Source organism: Prionailurus viverrinus, chromosome A3, assembly GCF_022837055.1.
Source record: "Prionailurus viverrinus isolate Anna chromosome A3, UM_Priviv_1.0, whole genome shotgun sequence".
Classification (NCBI taxonomy): domain Eukaryota; kingdom Metazoa; phylum Chordata; class Mammalia; order Carnivora; family Felidae; genus Prionailurus; species Prionailurus viverrinus.
In genome coordinates this window covers 10,409,236-10,433,059 of record NC_062563.1, presented here as the reverse complement: position 1 = coordinate 10,433,059, position 23,824 = coordinate 10,409,236, and the positions used below count along the sequence as shown (strand labels likewise).

The 23,824-nt window shown below is 51.5% G+C and overlaps 1 protein-coding gene across 1 annotated transcript in view; it reads right to left on the bottom strand.

Annotated features, from left to right (window-relative positions):
* ATP9A (ATPase phospholipid transporting 9A (putative)) overlaps nt 1-23,824 on the bottom strand; it is a 131,043-nt gene that overhangs the window by 93,640 nt on the left and 13,579 nt on the right. Inside the window, 2 exon segments of the mRNA XM_047852163.1 lie at nt 3,613-3,726; nt 5,612-5,756. Coding sequence (XP_047708119.1) covers nt 3,613-3,726; nt 5,612-5,756 — 259 coding nt within the window.

The following is a 23,824-nucleotide window of genomic DNA, read 5'->3' as shown; positions in this document are numbered from 1 at the left end:
CGTGACCTCCCTGCTGCAAATAAATACCACCTCCTAAGTTATCCCATCTACTCCCCCTGCCCCGCCCCAACACACAGTTCCCATTAAACCCAAAGGACCTGCCATCCCTTAGGCTAGAAAATGCTTTTGCTCAGAGATGCAAATGTCGTCCAGAAATAAATTCCAACCATCCAACTTCAGAGGTCCTTAAGATCCATGGATATTTAGAAAGAGGCTTTAACAGGGAGGGCTGGGATTGTCTGAGCTCGGAAAGGGACTCAGAGGCAGTGACAGTGCCCAGACAGGCTATTCTGAAAGTGTTAAGCCTCCTTTTGTAAAGTTGTACATCAAAAATAGATTTCCTGAAGCAAAACCAATCTATGAGCTAGAAATCAGAAAAGCAGTGCCCTCTGGTTCAGGAGGGATTGACTGGAAAGGGGCACTCGGGGACTAGGGTGGTGGAAATGCTCTGTATTTTGACCGAGGTGGTGTTTCCACGGTGTTGACAAATGTCAACGTATTATCTGTGTATTTCATGGTACACAGATTATATCTCAGTAACGAAAAAGTCTAGCTCTTCATACAAACAATTTTAGGGATCATTTCAGCTACCTATTGAGGAATTTCTCCCTCTAACATATTAGTACCAAGAAAAAAGTTATCAAAAGCTAAACCTTAATCCAGACAAGGAACAATGACACCAGTGCCAGAAATTTAAAATTCAAATGAGTGTATTTCCTGAGAATTTCCTGTCCATTGGGAGCAAAAGGAGGCAATTTATTTGCAGGGCTTCCTTTTAATCCTCCCAATGAGCCAAGCAAGTGGACACGATCACGCCTGTTTTGCAGATGAGAAAACTGAGGTTCAAATTACACAACTTCCCAACGTGTAGCCAGGGACCACACCGCAGCCCTCACTCAGCCCTTATCCATAGCTGGCTCTGAAACGAGAGGCCTTTCAGGGTGGTCGGAGACATTTCAAAATGCATTCTGGTCAAGAACTGGAAAGTGATTCTGCACACAAAAATCTACGGGACATCAGCTCTTGTCCCCTAGAAACATGCCATCCACTTCGTCTCTCTTCGACGCCCAAACCTTCTTCTCTGTAGCCCCTGGGAAGAGGCAGGGCGGTAAGACCAACATCCTAAACCTTCACAGTGAAAATGTGGCTGTAAGAGAGACCCAGATGCGGAGTCGAACATGTCAGGACCGCCAGTGGCCGCTGTCACCCTGCCTGCTTCCCACCTGCAGCCACCGTTCCAGGGAAAGCGGGGGCGGGGGGGGGGGGGGCAGAGGCCACTCTGACTGCATGCACGGAAGGTCAGGCTTCTGGGAACTCCTGGCATCATTTCAGCAAGGCGATGTGGGCAGGAGCTGGGGAATGGGGGTGGGAGGGGCACCCCAGTGCTGGCTACTTGCTCCCGCCCACCTGGACTGGACCAGAGGGAAATTTTCACTGGGGCGATTTCTATGTTTCTTGAATCATGTGAACGTCTTACCTTTCAAATAACCACACTTTAAAAAGGCACCCCGGAAAAGGCAAGGTGATAAGTTACATTTTGTATACATTAGAGACTAACTTTTTTTACACAAGTAACCTAGGGTTTGGCTCTAGATAGGTATGTAGTTAGCAGCTGTGGAACTAAAAACCTCCAACGACGTTGGGGTATTTCACATAAAACTCCAAAGCTTCTAACTCTTGGGCCTGGCAACTCCAGGACCACGTTCGCACCTGCTGCAACGGAGCGGACCCTTCCGTTCTGCATGGGACGTGAGCTCCCCGGTTCTCCCGAGGCCCGCTTGTGTCAGCCGGGCCTCTGAGTCTGCAGCGTTCGTGGGTGAGAACGCAACGCGCCGACAGGAATGTTTGTTACGCGAGGCAAGGATGCGTGACAAAAGCCTTCTCCCGCTCCCAGGGTCCTAACTCACCCACAAATGACTCAGGTCGGGGGAGAACTGTTTGCACATCCCCAAAGCACCTTTGCTGTTCGTGTGGAAAAACCCAACCCCCTCTCCCTTCTCTGGGCTGGAGCTGCCGGCCTAACCTGTCTGATGACGAGGCACTCGAGGTTTATGGCCACCCGGCCACTCCCGGGTCTCTTAGCAACTGGCTCCCTACACCATCCGTGTCAATGCACCAAATCCTTATCCTCTCCCACCTGCCACCATAAATAAACACATAAATAAAGCCCCACTTCATGTGAAATACACAGCTTCTACCTGGATAGAAAGAGATGTCACTTCCACCCCCTCCACACCCCAGTCACACTGGGCTTCCTTCTGTTCTTCAAATGCTCTGGGCAAATGCCTACCGCAGGGCCTTTGCACTGCTGCTCTCTGTACCTGGGATACTCCTGCCTTCCTATTCAGCCCATCCCCTCCTCGAGATGTTTTCCATGGCCACACTGGCCAAGGCTGCCCCTCTACATCCCCCACCCCCACCTCATCCATTCAACAAATATTAAATGGGCCTGGGATACCCTATCTGGCCCGTGCCTTATTCTTAGAACCTCTGCAGGACTTTTCACAATTTGAAATGTTTACTGTCTGTCTCCTCTGAAAACCAACTGGACAGGGGCAGGAATTTTTATGTTTCATTCACCGCTGTGCGCCCAGCACATAGCAGAGGCCCCCTCCCCCCCACCCGGCACACAGTCGCTACTCGATAACCATTTGCCCAAAGGCGGCAAGGGAGGGAATGGAGGGGCCTTCTGGTCAGTTCTGTCTCACTTCAGACACAAAGCGCAAAACCTGGTACTTTTCAAACCCTCCTGCTGGCAGACTCTACAAGGACAGAAAACAGGATCTCAGAAAACAATTCAAATAGCACAACCCACAAAGATAGAAGCCTTGTCCTTCTGGCCTGACACTGCATCCCCAGAGTCTAGAAATAGGCGAGACAGGCCATAAGCATGAAATGCACAGTTGCTAAAAAAACTGACTGACTGGCTGAAGGACAGAACGAATGAAGGGCCCGGCCTTTACCACTTCACCAGTCCGGCCCCAGTGGTGTACAAAATGCAGCCTCACCATTAAAATCCTGGGGGGGCTTGGGGCGCCTGGGGGGCTCAGTCGGTGGAGCGTCCGACTTCGGCTCAGGTCATGATCTCGCGGTCTGTGAGTTTGAGCCCCGCGTGGGGCTCTGGGCTGACAGCTTGGAGCCTGGAGCCTGTTTCGGATTCTGTGCCTCCCTCTCTCTCTGCCCCTCCCACCCTATGCTGTGTCTCTCTGTCTCTCTCTCTCTCTCAAAAATAAACATTAAAAAAAATTTTTTTTTAGGGGCGCCTGGGTGGCTCAGTCAGTTGGGTGTCCGACTTTGGCTCAGGTCATGATCTCACAGTTCATGGGTTCAAGCCCCATGTCAGGCTCTGTGCTGACAGCTCAGAGCCTGGAGCCTGCTTGGGATTCTGTGTCTCCCTCTCTCCCTGTCGCTCCCTCGCTCATGCTCTGTCTCTCTCTCCTTCAAAAATAAATAAACATTAAAAAAATTTTTTTAATCCTGGGGGGGGGGGGAAGGGGGGAGGCTTGAGGCTGTCCTGTCACGTAAAAGGCTGCAGATGCCCGGGTGAGAGAGACAAAGAAGCGTCTGTTCCCAAACCCCACGGTCAGCAAACAAACCACGCCCCTTACTCACCAGCGGGACCCAGTAGGTGTAGAGTGCACCGAGTCTCATTTCAGGAACAAACTGAGAGCAGGCAAGAAGCAAGAAATAGAGGTTGAAAAAATACTTGAACTGGTTGAACAACACCTGGAATGACAAGAGAGAGGAGAGAGAGGAGAGAGACAGTCACGGCTCGAGTGATGCACCTGTGGGGGGTTGAGTCCGAGGTGATTAACAGTTGAGAGCGGCCCTGCAGACGAGCACAACTCCCATGATGCCTTTTACGTAGAGGTTCAACGCTCCTGCGTATCATTTAGGAAAACACATGTGGGTAATCAAAACAGAATTCGTAAAAGTCAAAAAAAAAAAAAAATGAAGAAACAAACAATGACACACATGGAAATTATTAACACCAAATTCAAGAGAGTGGGTGCCTCTGGGGCCGGGGAGGGCATGCCGGGGGCTTCGACTTTATCTGTGACAAGTTGTTTCTTAAAAACTGTTTTGTAAGTACAGGGAGGCCGCTCAAAATGCTCAGAAGAGGTTTTAGTGGGAAATGTCTCTACTGTGAGGTTGATCAAGAAAACGAGGTAACCTCTCATCTCCACGATACGATCTCAACACCATAAAATAGAGCGGAATCCTGTCCTGTGTGGAGGCGGGTTGTGGGGGAGCCTCGATGGCTCCCACGTGCCCTGGGGGGGGGGGGGGAGTCTGCCACCACACGCCTTGCCTGGGGCGCTGAGCGGGAATGATGTGTCTCTTGGAGGCTGAGGCAGTAAAGAGCCATTTTTCAGCCAACTCACTCTTGCTCAGTCATGGAGATACTGGAGGCCTCGTGTTCCAGACGGTGTAGCCGCAACACGGAAGAGAGTGTGGCCGCTCGGCACCAGAATTTCCATGAAAGAGAAATAAACTTTTTCTTGATTTAAGATGCTGACATTTGGGGGGGGTGGGGGGGTGGGAGGGGGGAGATGTGGGTCGAACGCAGCAGTGAAGGCAGTCAGAGTTGCCCTTAAAAAAACATTCAAATTGACCGTAAGCTACAGCATTACACGTTTGTGTTTCTGGAACCTCTCTCAATAAATCAAACTCATTTTTTTTTTTTCTTTCCCCTTCTAGCACTGGAACTGATCACTGCTGCTGCTTCTAAAGTCAGCCAGTGTGTGTCGGATAAAAATAGGCATTCAATTCAAGCACATGTTGGGAGGGGGGGAAGGTCTGTAGAGCTGAAATCCACAGATTGGCCTAAGCTAATGTGGAAATGCTAGGACCAGGACTCCAGAGCACAAAATAACAAGTAAGCACAACCAAAATATTCATTAGCAAAAATGCCAACAGCAATTCCTTCTGGATGGTAGGATTAAAACTTACCTTTAAAAAAAAAAACAACATCTCCATACTTGTATCTCCTGACTTTCCTACACTGAATACGCGTTTCATGATGACAGAAGGGATACTTTAGGCAATGATGGGGTTTTGGTTTTTGTAGATTTTTTTTTGGTATTTTGGTTACAATGCTGGGTCCCCAAAATATCTTGTTCACTCCTGCCCCTAACACACCAACTAAATGTGAAGTTATTCTAATGGATCAGGTGGCGTCTCAAAGCAGAAATCTCAGAAGGCAGCCCCCCCCCCCCCCCCCCCCACCGCTAGGTACTCAGGACACGGGAGATGGACAGGCAGCAGCGAAGGCAGCCTGGAAAAGACCCAGGTTATCCGGCCACAGGGACGTTTGTCTTTTTTCTCTTTTTAAAAAATATTTACTTATTTTTGCGAGACAGGAAGAGTGTGAGCGGGGAAGGGGCAAGAGAGAGAGAGAGAAAGAATCCCAAGCAGACTCCCTGCTGGCAGACTCGGGTCTCGAACTCACCAACCGTGAGATCATGGCCTGAGCCAAAACCAAGAGTCGGCCGCCTACCCGACTGAGCCACCCAGGTACCCCGGGGACGTCGGTCTTCTAAAACCCGGTACCACCACCCACATCCGGTGTGAGAAGACAATAAAGGCTGTGGCCTCTGCCCGTACGCACCCCAGGAAGAAAGGTGAAGACGTTGTACTTCTGATTGTTGATGACATTCCGAGGGTACCTCTGGTCCCTCTTCTCGGGGTGCCCCAACCACACAGTGCGGGGCCTGGGCTCCCCTCCGCCGCAGCATCTCAGCCACTCACAGCACCTGTGGGAAAGACACAGCCACACCGTCAAGGCCACGCCCACACCTGTCCACTTCTCTCCGAACGTGTTCCTCTAGAGCAACTTTACTGGGTCAGGACAACGGCCACGAATGGGCCTTCATCATCATGAGAGGGGAAAACAGAGCCAAGGCTTCTAAGAAGCTGTGGTCCAAAATATGCTTTGTCCGCAAGCCCAGATTACTTACGTCATCAAAGTGTAAGATTCATTTTTAAAAGGAGATTTAAGTTAAAAAGTAAATACAGAGCAACACATTACCTCTACTTTACATTTTGCTGAGGAGAGAGGAGAGCCCACAGCAGTTATAATACAGCACCCACGGAGAATCCCATTCAGATTTCTACCTCAATCTGTGTCTCTCAAATCGCAATTCTAATCACCCCCAAAAATGTCCATTTGCTTAAAAATAAACAAAATAAAAAGTAAAGCAACCAAGTGCGCCAAGATGTGAGAAACCACAGAGTCCGTCCTTGAATGACTTCCGTCTTGCTAGAAAACCTGGTGTCTTTCCAGCACGCTGCCCGGCTGCACCAAGATGACCAGGTAAAGAAGGGGAAGAATCTCTCCACACCCGGATCTCCTTTGAGCCACAGCCCAGAGGAGCCAGCCTCCGAGCACCTCCGAGCAGCCTCCTCCAAGCACCGGGCTCGGGGCCCAGTGTCACCCAGAGCCAGGCCGGCGTGCCCACTGTGGGCCGACTGAGCCCCCAGCTGCCCGGGCTGCCCTGCGAGGTCGGCGCATTCGTGCACCTGCTCCCAGGTGGCCCGCACAAAGCAGGGCAATCCATGTCTGGGGGAATGAAGCCACTCTTGAGGACACCTGTCCTTCCGGAGAGCCCAAACACAAGGCAGAAACCCCAGCCCTGCCGGCCCCCCCACCACGTTGCCAAGTGAAGTGAAACCAAGCAGACAGGGAAATGGTGACTTATGTAATTACAGGTCCACCACGGTCCTCCCTTCTTCCCATCCTCCTACGCGCCAGGCAGGCCCTTGTGGGGTGCTGGGGTACAGAGCGGAGCAGACTCAGCGCCCTGGTCATCAGCAAGCTGCCTGTCCAGATGCTCAAAATTCCCATGACGAAACACAATGCTCTTCCTTAAAAATAGGATCTTCGGGGGCACCTGGGTGGCCCAGTCGGTTAAGCATCTGACTCTGGCTCAGGTCATGATTTCCCAGTTCGTGAGTTCAAGCCCGGCATCAGACTCTGTGCTGACAGCTCGGAGCCTGGAGCCTGCTTCTGCTTCTGTGTCTCGCTCTCTCTCTGCCCCCTACCTTACTCGCACTCTGTCTCTCTCTCTCTCTCTCTCTCTCTCTCTCTCTCTCTCTCTCTCTCACAGAAGTAAACAGCTAACAAAAAATCAAAGAAATACAACTAGCATCTTCATTCCAGTAAATCGGTGCTCGAGTGGGGCATATGTGATCAGGACAGGTTTTACTCCTAGTAACTCATCTGCGTTGGCCCTGTTCTCGGTTGTCCGAAGGCCAGAGACACACGCAGGCCTGGACCAGAGGGACCCAAACCGCCGCTGTCTGTGTATAAGCAGCACCCGTGCTGGCCATCGGTGGACACTCGCTAAGTGCACACTGAAGGCAGGAAGCAGGAAGGAAAGAGGGGGAATCACTTGACGGGGTTAGTGGAGACCGCGGTCATGACTGACCCCTCCGTGGTGTGAACCAGCACCCCTCTCCCCATCCTGTAATAATCCTGTAACGATGGCTCCCACAGTTGAGGGTTTCTAAGCGAAAGCTAGAGAATGACCTTAACAAAACCATCAGGTTGGCTGTTCACATGAGTTTTGTCTGTTTTGTTTTAGCAGAAGGTTCTGCACAGCAAGCTGCAAGGTCGGGCCGCTTGTCACGTAAGCCGCAGACGTGTGCATGTGCACAAAGTAGCAGGAGGGTCGTCGCAGGATGCGCTGTGGTGGCAAAAGATGGGAGAGGGGCTCGGTGTGGTTCATTCTCTGCGAAATTCAGAACAGTAAGCATTCATCGAGCGTCCCGCTGGAACGAAGGACCATTTGGTCCGGGAACCGCATGTTGGAGCAGCATCTTTGCTCCTTTCTCACAGCCCCACGACAAAACAGGGGTGAGCGTTCGGCACAGGCTAAAATAAAAAACTTTGTGGGAGTGCAAGCTGGTGCAGTCACTCTGGAAAGCAGTATGGAGGTTCCTCAAAAAACTAAAAACAGAACTACCCTAGACCCAGCAATCGCACGACTAGGCACTTCTCCACGGGATACAGGTGTGTTGTTTCGAAGAGACACACGCACCCCCATGTTTATAGCAGCACCATCAACAATGGCCAAAGTATGGAAAGAGCCCAAATGTCCACCAATGGATGAATGGATAAAGAAGATGTGATGTATATCTATATCTATATCTATATATCTATGTCTATCTATCCATACACACACAATGGAGTATTACTAAGCAATCAAAAAGAATGCAATCTTGCCATGTGCAACTATGTGGATGGAACTGGAGGGTATTATGCTAAGTGAAATTAGTCAGAGAGACAAAAGTCATATGACTTCACTCATATGAGGACTTTAAGAGACAACACAGATGAACAGAAGGGAAGGGAAACAAAAATAATATAAAAACAGGGAGGGGGACAAAACAGAAGAGACTCAAAAATATGGAGAACAAACTGAGGGTTACTGGGGGGGTTGGGGGGGGGATGGGCTAAATGCGTAAGGAGCACTAAGGAATCTACTCCTGAAATCACTGTTGCACTATATATTGTAACTAATTTGGATGTAAATTTATTTTTTTTTATTTTTTTTTCCAACGTTTATTTATTTTTTGGGGACAGAGAGAGACAGAGCATGAACGGGGGAGGGGCAGAGAGAGAGGGAGACACAGAATCGGAAACAGGCTCCAGGCTCTGAGCCATCAGCCCAGAGCCCGACGCAGGGCACGAACCCATGGACCGCGAGATCGTGACCTGGCTGAAGTCGGACGCTTAACCGACTGCGCCACCCAGGCGCCCCTGGATGTAAATTTAATAAACAAATAAATAAAAGCAAAACCAAAAACAAAACAAAAAACTTTGTGTCACCTGAGCCAAGCACAGTTAGCCCCGAGGCCATGTCATTTAGCCAACTTGACCTCATTTATTCACTTTCACCTGCACTGGACCTAACCCGCACACGTTCAATACACGATCAACCCGACTTTCGGGTCAATAGCATTTACTGGACACGTACCAGCAACAATAACATAAGACCAGCAATCACTGCTTCTCTTTGGTCCCCTGTTCCTTCACCTACTTACTCCGTCTTGTGTGTTCGGCGTGCCGGGCCCTCACCTGGACACTGGGCATTCAGGACTGAACAAAACAGACGGCTCTTCCCCCTCTGGAGCTTATTCTCTAGTGGAGGGAGGGAGACAGGGTACAACCACCCAAATTAAATAAGGCCTGGGCAAGCAGGGCGGGGGGGCGGGGGGTGGAGGCGTGTGGCTCGGGGAGACTGGATGGTCAGGGAGGCTGGTGTGACGGCTGAGCCGGGGGACAAGCAGTGGCTGCATGCAACCGTACAAAGGAAGCACAATCTGGACAAACTGGAACGGAAACCCAAGATCCAGAGGTGGGAGGCAACCTGGTGCACGCGCTCATGGAAAGACTGGCGTGGCTGGAATACTCCAACCCCAGGGGAGCAGGGCAGAGGAGGAAGGGGCAGCCAGAAGACACGGGGCCTTGTCTGGGGCAGGGAGTCTGGAGTCTACGCCATGCACAGCGGGGATCACTGAGGGTCACCGGCAGGGGCTGGCCTGATCCGACTGACATTATTGAACGGTCTTGTCTGCCTGCTGAGCAGAGAAGACCCTGCAGTGGGCAAGAGTAAGAACAGGTAATAGCTGTGAGGTTGCTTTTTGGGGTCATGATGTGTTTGAATATTGATTGGGGTGGGGCGCCTGGGTGGCGCAGTCGGTTAAGCGTCCGACTTCAGCCAGGTCACGATCTCGCGGTCCGGGAGTTCGAGCCCCGCGTCGGGCTCTGGGCTGATGGCTCAGAGCCTGGAGCCTGTTTCCGATTCTGTGTCTCCCTCTCTCTCTGCCCCTCCCCCGTTCATGCTCTGTCTCTCTCGGTCCCCAAAAAATAAATAAATGTTGAAAAAAAAATTAAAAAAAAAAAAAAATGAATATTGATTGGGGTGACGGTCACGCAACTCTGTGAATATACTTAAATCTGCTAATTGCACACTTTCCATAGGTGAACTGCAGGGTACGTGAACCGTATCTTAATAAGGCTGTGTGTTTACCCCCCAAAAAGGGGAAACGGGGACTGTTTAGCAAGCTACTGCCGTCATCCAGGCAAGCAGAGACAGCCGCCCAGACTAGAGTGGGGCAAGCAGGTACAGAGTTCCAAAATGTCGCAGATGTAGAAATGCACCCTCTTTAAACAAACATAAAAAAAAATGCATTATTTCATGTACCGTTCACAGCAATCCTACATGGTGTGTAAGAGCATTGCCCCCATTTTTTTTCTTTTTCTTTTTTTTTAAGTTTTTCTATTCTTGAGAGAGAGAGAGAGAGAGAGAATCCCAAGCAGGCTCAACACTGTCAGCACAGAGCCCGATGCCAGGCTCAGACCCACGGACTGTGAGAGCACGACCCGAGCAAAAACCAAGAGCTGGACGCCCAACCGACGGAACCACCCAGGCGCCCCTGCCTCCATTTTCACAGTGGAGACACTGAGCCCGAGGGGACTCAGTGATTTCCCCAACATCTACACTTCACTGGCTCCGCCTGAGCAGGGGAAGCTGGCCTTAAGCCCAGGCCTGTGGGATCCAGATCCTCGGCGCCTGAGAGCCCCCTGCACCGCCATTAATGGCCTGATCAGCACAATTATTTCACAGCGTTTTCCTAGGCTTTCATCTCCTGAGGTTGGAAGACACCGTAGGGGCCGAGAGCCGTGGCCGCCTGCCTGCGCGCTCCTCGGGGCCGTGCCTGCCCCACGGCCACTCACCTTCACACGTGTTGTGAACTTTCCGCCTCTCGGCTCCACGCACAGCCACCCTTCAATACCTGCTCTGGGATGACGGACGTAGGTCCCTTCTGCCTCTCCCGTACAGTGAGCACAGTGCTGAGCTTTCGCGTAGAGGGCCCCGGAGGGACACCGCTGGAGGACAGGCTCTCCTGTGCTGCCCAGGCAGCGGCCCAGGGGATCAGTGGCACGGGCGTGAGGCCACCCAATGGCGCTCTGCCCAGCCCCGCGCCCAGGACGTGCTGTCCCTTGGAGTCCTCCAGGCCCTGCCGTGGCCTCGTGGAGACCTCCCCGGGGCCCTCACAGTAGGGACATCCTGTCTCCTCTGCACCAGCACCCTGATCCCTTCACCCCCAGGCTTGTCTTCCGAGGTCCTCCTGTCACTGTAGCCCCAGTGTCCCATTCCCCCGGCCCAGCCAACGTGTCAACCACCAGCTGTGCCGGCCGCCCCACGTGCACCCTGGGGGTCGCTTTCTGCTTGCCCCGTGCCTGCAGAGCAGCTCCTGCCCTGCCTTCCAGCAGCCTGCACTCGCCCGTCTCCACCTACATCTGGGCCCCAGCCTTGGGGAAGGGCCCCCTTCCAAATGCATCCTTCTTGGGTCCGCTCCCTTAGCCTACACTACCCCAGGGTTTTCTTCTACAATTATCCTTTATCTTCACTTATTAAGCCAAGTCCCTCCATCTCTCCACCCGGGTTAGCTGGGCCAGACCCACCCCCTAGCCCCAGGTGTGGTGAGCACACGGACCCAGGCGTGGCGGAGCAGAGCCCCCGACGTGGCGAGGGGCTCAACAAAGGGCAGCAAGACCCCGGCTGAGAGTCTCACCGGAAATACTAGGAAAGAAGTGCCCTTCACCGCGACGTTGCTGAGGTGGCAGAAAACAAGTGTGGGGCTGCAGGTGGCCACCTTGTCCTTCTTTAGGGGACAGTCGGCCTGAGAACGGAGTCACGAGGAGGAAGGCAAAGACCACAACAGGTTCCTGACACCTTCGGGCATAGGTCGGTCCGTCTGTCCACGCCCTGGGCTTTTCCGTCTTAGGAAGCAGTTCGTCGGTTTCATTTTAGTTTCGCTCAAGGCAGTTTTAGCTGGGTCTGTGTTAACCACTGCCTCAAACCTCCTGTCTACCACAGAGCTGCACTGTCCTTGCAGACACAATCCTATGGGTTCTGTGTGCCTCCAATCCTAAGCTTTTTTTTTTTCTTTTAACATTTATTCATTTTTGAGACAGAGAGAGACAGAACATGAATGGGGGAAGGTCAGCGAGAGAGGGAGACACAGAATGGGAAGCAGGCTCCAGGCTCTGAGCGGTCCGCCCAGAGCCTGAGGCGGGGCTCGAACTCACGGACCGCGAGATCGTGACCTGAGCCGAAGTCGGACGCCCAAGCGACTGAGCCACCCAGGCGCCCCATCCAATTCTAAGCTTTCAAAGGGTACAGTCAACACCTTCCAGCCTGCATCCTATTACCCTGACCTCACTGCTCTGACTTCTCCAGCAGCGCTCTCCGATGTGGTAGCTTCTCCCGCATGTGGCTATTTATGTGTAAATTTAATTAAAATGGAAGAGGGCTGCCTGGCTGGCGTGAGTTCAAGTCCCACGTTGGGCATGGAGCCTACTTAAAAAATTTTTTTTTAATTTAAATTAGTTAATTAAAATCGAAGAATTCAATTCCCTATTCCCGCTAGCCACATTCTGAGTGCTCTATGGCCACATGTGGCCCACAGCCAGGGACTGGGCTGTGCAGATTCAGAACGTTCCAGGCATGGCAGGAAGTTACACTGGACAGCGCTGCTTAGAGCATCCCTTTCTAGACATCTCCTTCTGCCTCATCTTTACGCGGTATCAGCGCCCAGGACACACACAGGAATATCGGTCAGCGGACCTCACAACTGACAGAAATCAGGCTAAGAGATTTTCATACACACGTGGTATTTCCTACAATATCCAACCATCCCTACCTCCTACCGTCATGGTACAGGCTAAACTTGCTTACCTTAAACTAGGGTCAATTTTGGTCCCACCCCAGGAGTACTTGATGATGTCGAGATGTTTTTGGTCGTCACAACTGGGGAAAGGGGTGTCCAGTGGGGGTGGGGGTCGGGGATCCTGCTAAACGTCCTACAGTGCACGGGGCAGCCCCCCCAGCAGAGAATGGTCTGACCCCAAATGCCAGCAGCACCCGGGGTTGAGAACTCCTGCTCTAGATTTTATTTACATAAATTTTAAAGGGAATTTTCTTTTTTTTTTTTATGTATATAAGTTCATTTGTTTTTTTTATAAAAAAATTTTTTTTTCAACGTTTTATTTTGGGGACAGAGAGAGAGCATGAACGGGGGAGGGGCAGAGAGAGAGGGAGACACAGAATCGGAAACAGGCTCCAGGCTCCGAGCCATCAGCCCAGAGCCTGACGCGGGGCTCGAACTCACGGACCGGGAGATCGTGACCTGGCTGAAGTCGGACGCTTAACCGACTGCGCCACCCAGGCGCCCCAGTTCATTTGTTTTGAGACAGACGGAGACACGGTGAGCAGGGGAGGGGCACCGAGGGGGGCGACAGAGAGAACCCCAAGCAGGCTCTGCACCACTAGCTGTGGAGCCGGACGCAGGGGCTCGAACCCATGAACCATGAGACCATGACCTGAGCCCAAATCAAGACCCTTGGGCTTACCAGACACAGCCACCCAGGCGCCCCTACCTAAACTGTAAAAGATAACTTTGTAGTATTATCATAAATGGAAAACCAGTATCACTCCCCATAAACACAAGGTAAACATCAAATATCAACACAACGAAAAGCAAACAATGTTACTAAATTCAAACTGGATGCAGGGGCTCTGAGCCTCCAGCCACTTCTCCCAGTTATAATGCAGAGACAAGCAAGTGCCGGCTCCTAAAAAGTGGGCCCCCACGGGCTTAGAAACATTGAAGGAAAACTGAAAAAGGAAGGAAGTACCCTACTGCATGTCTCAACGTGATTTAGTTCCTGTCCATGAATTGCGTGGACCTTTTCACTGCTGTATCTGCCTGCCCATATTTGGGGAACTACTGTCCCGCGGTAGAAGCTTTGGGCTTGGTGGCAAATTTATAAGCCACCACATCCCCACCGCCCCCCAACCCCCACCCCATTCCAAACAGAAGAGATGGCAGCCAGGCTCCTTCTCAACATCTGCATTTATACCTGTGACTCTCACTACCCCTGGAGGCTGCCACCACACCCCATCGGTCTAGAGCACGGACCACAGTCCCCTGGAGGCCCCAGAGGGGCAGCTGCCTGGTGCTGGTTGTGGCCGCCACCACCCTGGCGTCCTGGATTGCTGCTACTGTTTCTTAACACCAAACCAGGCTGTCTGTCACTTGCCATGACGAAGTAACTCTTACGTCCCTAGGGCGAGGGGTTACAAGACAGGATTCCTTAAGAATGAGAAATTACTGGAGAGACTACAGAAGAAGTAACGGGTGAGAGCCACAGCTTGGAAACAGCAGGCCCATAAGGGGTAGAGTAGGAAACGGCAGCTTTGAAGTCAGACGGACTTGGGTGCAAAGCCCAGCCCAGCCCAGCTCCACGCTGGCTGTGTGGCTTGGGCCTCCTCATTTTCTGTGATCCCCACTCTTTCTATGAAATGACAGTAAGACTTGCCTTGCTGAATTACTAGGATTCAGGACTTTATATATGAAAGGGATAGGACAATACCCAGCACATGACAGGCATTCCATTAACGGTACATATATGTTATTTCTCTTAAGTTACCTTTCCAGATTAAAAAAAGAAAGAAAGAAAAGAAAACGTGAAACAGTGTTTTTACCTGTTGGCAGCAACAGCTATTCGACTAGGTTAAGATGTAAGGCTACAAATAGTTTAGTTCACACTGCTTTTAGCTTAGACCATTTAAACAAAGGAAACCTAAAGTAAATTTTTCTTACGATCTGACTAAAACAGACGGAGGTCTTGCTGGAGGACAGCCCGCTGACCAGACGTCAGGTGGTTTCACACAATCTGGCCGAAAGGCAAGGGAAAAGCCAAGATCACAGAGGGAAGCGCCAAGGGAACAATGTTTCTGGAAAAGTAACTACTGTAACAAGGAGCTGCGACCCGAAGAAATGAACATCTCAGCTCTGGGTGTAACCGCAATCCGTGGGCACTCAGTAAATATTTGCTGAATTGCCTGCACGGTGTTGCTGAACTTTCCTAAAGCCAGAGTCTGGGAAGTTGTAGTCTCTGTGTTGACACCAGGAAGATCCCGGAAAAATGTAAAGAAGGGGGCGCCTGGGTGGCTCAGTTAGTTGGGCGTCCGACTCCAGCTCAGGTCACGATGTTGCGAGTTAGTGGGTTCGAGCCCCGCGTCGGGCTCTGTGCTGACAGCTCAGAGCCTGGAGCCTGTTTCGGATTCTGTGTCTCCCTCTCTCTCTGCCCGTCCCCCGTTCACGCTGTCTCGCTCGCTCGCTCGCTCTCAAAATTATATAAAATTTTTAAAAAGATTTTTAAAAAAGAATGTAAAGAAGATTAAAAGCAATACGGAGTTGGCTAACTTGACAATAATTACATTAAAAATAGATAAATAAATAAAAGCCGTATGGAAAAAACAGTCTACAGCGATGGTTCTCCACAGGGTGGGAGGAGTGGGGATTTGCCCCGTGCCCGGGGGACACGTGGCCATGTCTGGAGACCCGTTTGGTCACAACTGCAGGTGCAGGGAGGTACTCCTGGCATCTAGCGGGTACAATGCACAGGACAGCCCCACACAGAGGACCGCCCAGCCCCAAATGCCAATAGTCCTGAGTCTGAGAACCCTGGCCTGGAGCAGCACTGCCTGGTACATTTCTGCAATGGTGGAAATGTTCTCTCGAGCCACATGTGGCTGTTGAGCGCTCACAATGTGACGTTTACAGTTTATTCCATTAATTAATTTAAACAGCCACATAGGTCTGTGTATAGCATGCTGGACAACAGGACTGGAAGAACGGAACTCAAGCTGTTAATAAGCACAGATGCCTGGGGAGTGGGTGCTAGAAGGCATGGAAAGGAAGGTACGAGGGAAATTTTTGCTCTGTGTTCTAAAAACATCTAGGAGGCTTTTTTTTTTTTTTTTAACTAGGACAATATAAACTCTGAAGTCAGGGATACCTGGCTGGCTCAGTTGGTAAAGCATGTGACTCTTGATCCGGTGTGGTGAGTCTGAGCCCCATGTTGGGTGTAGAGATTACTTAAAAAAAAATAAAATCTTGGGGCGCCTGGGTGGCTCAGTCGGTTGAGCATCCGACTTCGGCTCGGGTCATGATCTCACAGCTTGTGGGTTCAAGCCCCACACTGAGTCCTGTGCCGACAGCTGGGAGCCTGGAGCCTGCTTCGGATTCTATGTCTCCCTCGCTCTCTGCCCCTCCCCCGCTCACGCTCACGCACGCGCGCTCTCTCTCTCTCAAAAATAAATAAATGTTAAACATTTTTAAATAAATTAAATCTTTAAAAACTAAAAATAAAAATAAAATCTTAAATCAGAAAGAATGCATAAAAGGAAGCTAGTTCCCTGAAGCCTGACTGTATCTCTGGCCATAGCAATGGCCGTATCAAAGGAAGGAAAACCGGCTGGAGGAAAAATTGGGTCGTATCAAAGGAAAAGGCCAAGTCAATGTGGCAATTTCTCTCTAAACAGAAACAGATCCTCTGATCTAGCAAGCCCACCTGGAGGGGTGTATCATATAGGGGTTCTAGCATGGGTGAACATCAGGAAAGACACAAGGATGCTCACAGCCGCAAGAAAGCAAAACCCTGGAAATGAACAAATGCCCATCAGAGAGGAACCACCGTGCGATGGACCTGCAACAATCAAAGAGTGAGGCTGATGCACACACTGACCAGGGAAGACCCAAGTGATGAAGGGGGAGGGGAAAAAACCTACAGCAAAAGATATGCAATTTATTATGCCTTACTTTGATCAAAATAGCATAGTAATATATAATGGGGAAAGAATACTGAGAAACAAATACACACACACACACACACACACACACACACACACACACCAGCCTGTTGACTCCGGCTCTCTTGGGAGAAGGGGGCAGTCACGGGTGGGGGCATCTGTCGCCGTCCCTAGTTCGCCGACCCTGGAAGTCTTTCCCTGCTGGTGCCCTCCTGCTCAGGAGTGCAGGACACCTCTCACAAAAGTGTGACTCATGCTGCATCCTGCCCCCACCATGAGTCAATCATCGTGGACTCAAGTCCAAGCCTGTCACCTTTCATCCCAGGTCCTCGGTTATCAAGCCACTGACTACAGCCAAAGCAAGTGAGCTCAGAACTCTGCTGTACTTCTCTCCAACTTCCAACCCCTCTGCAAGACTCATTCACATCAGATGTCCTTGGGCAACCCGTTCTCCCCCTTCCACGTATCCTTCAAAACCCAACTCCGCGCTCTTCACAGAGAGAAGAGAAAGCAGCTCTGTTCTCCCTTACGCTTCACCTGCCTGGAAAACTCAAACCTACAGACGCCCAGCGAGCAACATACAGTAATAAATGAAGAAAAATAAACACAGGGTCCAGTGGGACAGGGCACACTGCAGAGCCCAGAGGTGTGGGAAGGAAGTGGCCATCCTACCTTGACCAAGATACACCCTCACACAAGCCTAACACGACAGACTGTAAGATTCTTCACAACCAAGACAAAAAGCACAGATTTTGAAGCCCAAACCCTCGGTTTTTAAACGTTGGTAACTGATGCAATGTTTAAATATTATGCAAAACTAAAACCACACAGAGGTATCAGTTTTTACTTAGCATGATAACTAAAATCAAAAAGCTTAAAAACACCTGTGTTGGTCAGGATGGGCAAATGGACACTTCTACTGCTGGGGGAGGGGGGTGGGTCCAAATCAGTAGAACCTTGAGGGAGGGTAACCTAGCAACAGCTCTCAAAATTACAAATTTACATTCTCTTTGACTCAGTGATTCCCCTTTGAGATATTCCAGACGTCCTACCATGGCCACAAAGCCTTATGTTCAACGCCATTCACCATAACGCTCTAGCAATAACAAACCATTAGAAATAACCTAGACGTCCACCAGTGATAGACTGGTTAAAAAAAAAAAAAAAGTGTGGTAAGTCTGCTCAATGAAATCCTTTAGAGCCATTTCTTTAAAAAGGGAAGGAAAAAGCTTTTTACGCACCTGCTACGGAACAGGCCCAGTGTGTACTGTTAAGTAGAAGAAATACATCGTACTGTGCAACATATGCGAACAACTGCATAAAGAAGGTAAAACTCTGTGTGTGTGTGTGTGTGTAAATAGATAAATGCAAAACACATGGGCCTTTTTGGGAGAAATGGTTGAAGATTCTCTAGAAGGACACTGAAGAAATTGGACAGTGGGTGCCTCAGGAGGGGTACAGGGTGGCTAAGTGGCGGGGGAAGGTGGAGGGAGACTGAGTCAGCAATGGACACACTTCCGTACCTTTTAAACGGTGAAGTTAATTTGCAAACAGTACAAAAAACCCCACCCTGCGGCCCACGCAGCACGCAGCTCTCCCTCCGCAGCTTCGGATCTGGGCCGCAGCCCGGGGGTCGGACACCAGAGCCCTGGTGACAGTGCTCCTCTCACACCCCAGACCTGGTACACAGAAGGCGCTCAGGGCCTCCGCGTGGATGCAGGGAGGGGTGACCCCTGGGCCTCAGCACCCAGAGACCTTCCGCCTTAACCTCCTGCGTCTGCGCTTTGTCGGGCTATTTGCTCGCAAGTTCTACCACGGGGCTGGGGCGCCAGCACAGCCCCGGTCCCTCGAGCCTCGCCAGGGTGGCTCCGGGCGGGAGAGGAGGAAACGCAGCCCCAAGCCCTGCAGTCCATGAGGGCAGGCCCAGCCGCCGGTGCAGCTGCCCTCCGAGCCAGCACTCTGGCCCCCCGGCGTCCGGGGATCTCGCCCCACGGTAGGATCTGAGCGCCGCCTCTGAACGGGGAGGAGGGGGGAGCGGGGACGACAGCGCCCTGGGGAGGAGCCCCGTGATGGGGACACAGCAGGAGCACGCATCGAGGGTCCCCGCGCCTGCCCCGGCCGCCTGGCTCCTCCCTCCGAGCTCGCTCAGCCTGCGCCGCGGCCGCCACTGCCCCGCCCCTCGCCCTTCCACCTGCCAGGCGCTCGGGAGGGGGAGGGGGGGTCTCGCCCTTTGGGACGCGGGCTCCCTCCCCACCCCCAAACCGCGCGGCCCTACCCACACGCTCGCTTTCGGGAGGGGAACTCACTTGCCCAAGGCCATGGGGCCAGGGAGGGAGCCCGAACCCGCACCGGGACGGCCCGGCTCGAATCCGCGCTCGCAACCCCTCAGGATGCCGCGCAACCAACCCGCGGGCCGCTGTCGCCTCGGCCGGGGCCCCTTTCCTTCCCGGACTCTGGCTCCCGGCCCCGCCCCGGCTCCCGCGGGGACGTGAGCAGCTACGGCACCGCCGCGCCTGGGGCGTGGCTCTGGCGCGGCCGCAGCCCCGGGAAGGCCAGGGGGAGGCGGCCAAGGGCGCGGGCTCGCGAACCGCCGGAGCGCACCACTCCGGCCCCCTAACCCGGAGGTCGCCTCTGGCCGCAGGCGGCGGAGCGGCGGAGGGTCGGGCACAGTGACGGCCCAGGTGGGGAAGGGCACCCGCCCGCCCGGTGGCGCGCGCGGCCACGCCTTTTCCGTTACTGCGGCAGGGGGATGCCAGCCCGGGCCCCCAGAGGCCTGTGCCGCACACCTCCCTCCGCTCTTTACAGGGAAACCAGACGTCCCTGCCCTTGGCCCCGGGGTCTCCGCACAGCTTTGCCCGGAGCCACTGTACGCACGGGAAGAGTTTCTCGTATTCAACAAATATGTGCCCGGTGCTCCCAAAGGTAGCAAACCGAGGCTTGGCGTGTGAGGAGCGTCTCAACCACCCAGGGGCTGCTTCTGCCCCCCACCCGTCCCACACATCAAGAAACATAAACAGTAAATCTGTGGTTTCATTTTTTTCATTACTTTTTCAAAGTTTTTGACACTTTTTTTTTTTTTGAGAGAGAGTGTGCGTGCACACACGAGTGAAGGAGGTGCAGAGCGAGGGACAGAGAGAGAATCCGATTCAGGCTTCACGCTGTCAGCACAGAGCGGGAAGTGGGGCCCAAAGCCATGACCCGTGAGATCGTGACCTGAGCTGAAATCAAGAGCCAGACACTTAACCAACTGAGGAAGCCGCGAGCTCCTGTCTTTCTTTTTTTAAACCTTCCCAATCTCACTGGCACCCACTGGACAAAAGGCAAAATGAAAACGGTGGTGGGTGAAGAAGGCCATCACCTGATCCCGACCCTGGAACACAGGGCAACTCTGGCTCTCACAGGGCACAACATGGCAGAGCCCTTCCAGAAAACCCCTTAGTAAAACACAGTTACAGCCCCTGGACATGTGGTCATATGTTCCATTTAACCCAGTGACCTGGAGAGTCTAGCCTATTAAAATGTTCTGTTCCTTCCTTCTTTCTTTCTTTCTTTCTTTCTTTCTTTCTCTCTTTCTTTCTTTCTTTCTTTCTTTCTTTCTTTCTTTCTTTAAGTTGATTTATTTTAAGGGGCACCTGGGTGGCTCAGTCGTTAAGGGTCCAGCTCTTGATTTCAGCTCAGGTCATGATCTCTTGGTTCATGAGTTCGAGGCCTGCACTGGGCTTTGCAGTGAGAGTCCACTTGGGATTCTCTGTCTCCCTCTCTCTCTGCTTCTCTCTCTCTCAAATAAATAAATAAACATTAAAAGAACAACAACAACAGAAACTGTGCCTGGGGCAGAGTAGCTGCTCACAAATACCCAGTGAACAAACAGCAATCCTCTGAAATGTACAAAACTCACTGCTGAGTTTCCGGTTTTCCTCGGGGGCAGTAAGCACTGCTGTTTTGAGAGTCACCTTGCAGACTGAGCTCATCCCGACAGAGACAAGTCACTTCTCAAGCCCAGGGGTCTGTGCCTCCCTCAGCTTTCCCTTTATGTGTCTTTGGGGAGCCTCCGGTTCAAGGGCCAGCATTCAGAATGAAAACATTTAAAAAGTAACACCAGGGGAGCCTGGGTGGTTCAGTTGGTGGAGTGTCTGTTGATTTCAGCTCAGGTCATGATCCCGGGGTCATGGGATCCAGCCCTGCCTCTGGCTCTGTGCTGAGTTTGGAGCCTGCTTAAGATTCTCTTTCTTCCCGCCCCCCTCCCCCAATAAAATTTTTAAAATGTATTTTTAAAAAGTGAAACTAAAATAAGAAACAACTTGTGAAAATAAAGGGCGCTGATTAAAGCAAATTAGCCACAGCTACTCAAAGAAATAGTATGTTGCCATTAAAAAGGTAACTTACAAAGTACCTCCTGAGACAGAAAAAAACAGTAGGAAGCAAAAACATGGGTTATCATTCGTAGAACACTGTACACGCAGAAACAAGGCAGGGAGAAAACAGCGCATCGTAGGTGTTGGTGTTATGGGCAGTTGTCTTTGAAGGGAAAGCCAACACCCGTGTTCTACCCCTCTCTGCTCTGTAATTGTTCTTTAAAAAAATTTTTCAACGTTTATTTATTTTTGGGACAGAGAGAGACAGAGCATGAACGGGGGAGGGGCAGAGAGAGAGGGAGACACAGAATCGGAAACAGGCTCCAGGCTCTGAGCCATCAGCCCAGAGCCCGACGCGGGGCTTGAACTCCCGGACCGCGAGATCGTGACCTGGCCGAAGTCGGACGCTCAACCAACCGCGCCACCCGGGCGCCCCTTTAATGTTTATTTTTGAGAGAGAGAGAGAGAGAGACAGAGACAGAGCATGAGTGGGGGAGGGGCAGAGAGAGAGGGAGACACAGAATCCGAAGCAGGCTCCGAGCCATCAGCCCAGAGCCCGACGCGGGGCTCGAACTCCCGGACCGCGAGATCGTGACCCGGCCGAAGTCGGACGCCCAACCGACCGCGCCACCCGGGCGCCCCTGTAATTGTTCTAAAAGAAAATAAATTTTATATATTTTTTACCCTTCTCTTGTAACGTAAAACCACTTAAGAAGGTGTTTGGTCGGAGAGGAAAGCCACCACGAGGGGACCATTTTGCCAAGTTTGGGCTCAGGGTTACCATGGCTTGGCTAACCTCTAAGTTTACAGCTTACCCTCGGATCGAGAAAAGGCGGCCCGTCTCAGATGAACCATAGAAGACACACTTCTTGCGATAGCACTACTCTCACGGGGATGGCTGAAATGAAGGAGACAGACGGGACCAGTGCCAGCGCCCAGAACTCTCCCGGCCAGAGAAGCCCAAATTAATACAAACACTTTGGAAAACTACACGCAAATATACCCTAGGGCCCAGCAAAGCCACATAATACATGTACCGACAGGTATGTTTGAGCGCTATTCCCGACAGGCAAAACTGGAAATGACCCAAACGTCATCAAGAGATGAAGCGGGTGCCGGGGTGGCTCAGTCTGTTGAGCCTCCGACTTTGGCTCAGGTCACGATCTCGTGGTTCCAGGGCTCGAGCCCCACACTGGCTGGCTCGCTGCTGTCAGCACGGAGCCCGCTTTGGATCCTCTGTCCCCTCTCTCTCTGCCCCCGCCCCACTTGCATTCCCTCTCCCTCTCAAAAAATAAATATAATTTTTTTTTTTAAAAAGAGGTGGATAGGGGTGCCTGGGTGGCGCAGTCGGTTAAGCGTCCGACTTCAGCCAGGTCACGATCTCACGGCCCGTGAGTTCGAGCCCCGCGTCAGGCTCTGGGCTGATGGCTCGGAGACTGGAGCCTGTTTCCAATTCTGTGTCTCCCTCTCTCTCTGCCCCTCCCCCGTTCATGCTCTGTCTCTCTCTGTCCCAAAAATAAATAAATGTTGAAAAAAAAAATTAAAAAAAAAAAATAAAAAAAATAAAAAGAGGTGGATAGAGAGATCATGATACAGTCACACAAATGACTACACACACAGCAACAGGGATGAACAAATTACAATACGCGTGCGACGTGGTTGAATGATGGAGCATGGGGCAGGAGAAGCCAGGCACGAGGGGGCATGTGCCACATGACTGCATCTACGGAAAGTTCAAAGCCAGGGAAAACCCATCCCTACACGACGAAGTCAGGACACAGGGTAAGGTGCGGGAGGAGGCAGCATGAGAGGGCTCCCGTGGCGACAGCCTGTTCTCCGGCTGGCTACAGGAGGGTGTTCACTTTATGAAAATTCACGGAGCTGTGCATGATTTGCACACTTTTCTGTGTGTTAATGTGCATGTATGTATGCATATTTATGCACAATTTTTATGCATGTAGTATGCATAATCAGCTTAGTTAGGGGGGAAAGAACCCTGCCAGGTAGTACAAGCCGTCTTACGTGTTTACTACCTGGTTGTGTGATTTATCAGGACACGAGGGTGTCATTCCTTGTATGAGAGCCCCCAGGTGCCTCTAGTTCGGGGAGAAGAACGAGAGGGAGGATAGTGGCAGGGAGGAGGGAGTTCTCCCGTTTTACAGTTGCACTTTTATGGGGACTGACTATATAAAAGCTTTAAAAAGCATCCAGAATCGGATTATTTCCTTCTGCGGGGTGAGTGTAGATATTTTAGAAATGGATATTCTGCACTCTCCCCCCCCATTAGCACGAACATGTCTCATACAGAGAGGGCAAGAAAGAAAATAAGAGGGGCGCCTGGGGGGCTCCATCGGTTGGGCGTCTGACTCTTGATTCCGGCTCAGGTCATGATCTCCCAGTTCATGGGATCGAGCCCCACGTCGGACTCCACATTGACAATACCCAGGGCTACCAGCCTGCTTGGGATTCTCGATCTCCCTCTGCCCCTTCCCCCGCCCAAATAAATACATAAACATTAAAAAGAAAAACAAAATAAGAATCAACATGTAACTCTGGAAACAGATACTATGTTTCTCAAGAATTCATAGCTATTGGGGTAATTTGAAGTTTCTAGAATTTTCCTCTGCAACCAGCCTTCACAAGTAACAGTGGAATTCACACACGCTCATCTCCAAATTACTGAAGTCTCACAAACCTGCAATCCTTTCCCCCTCAACGATAATCACCTGCTCAGAATAGGTATTACAGAAAAAGTCAAAGAGTAGAAGTCATCAAGACGGGTCACAAGCTGCATTT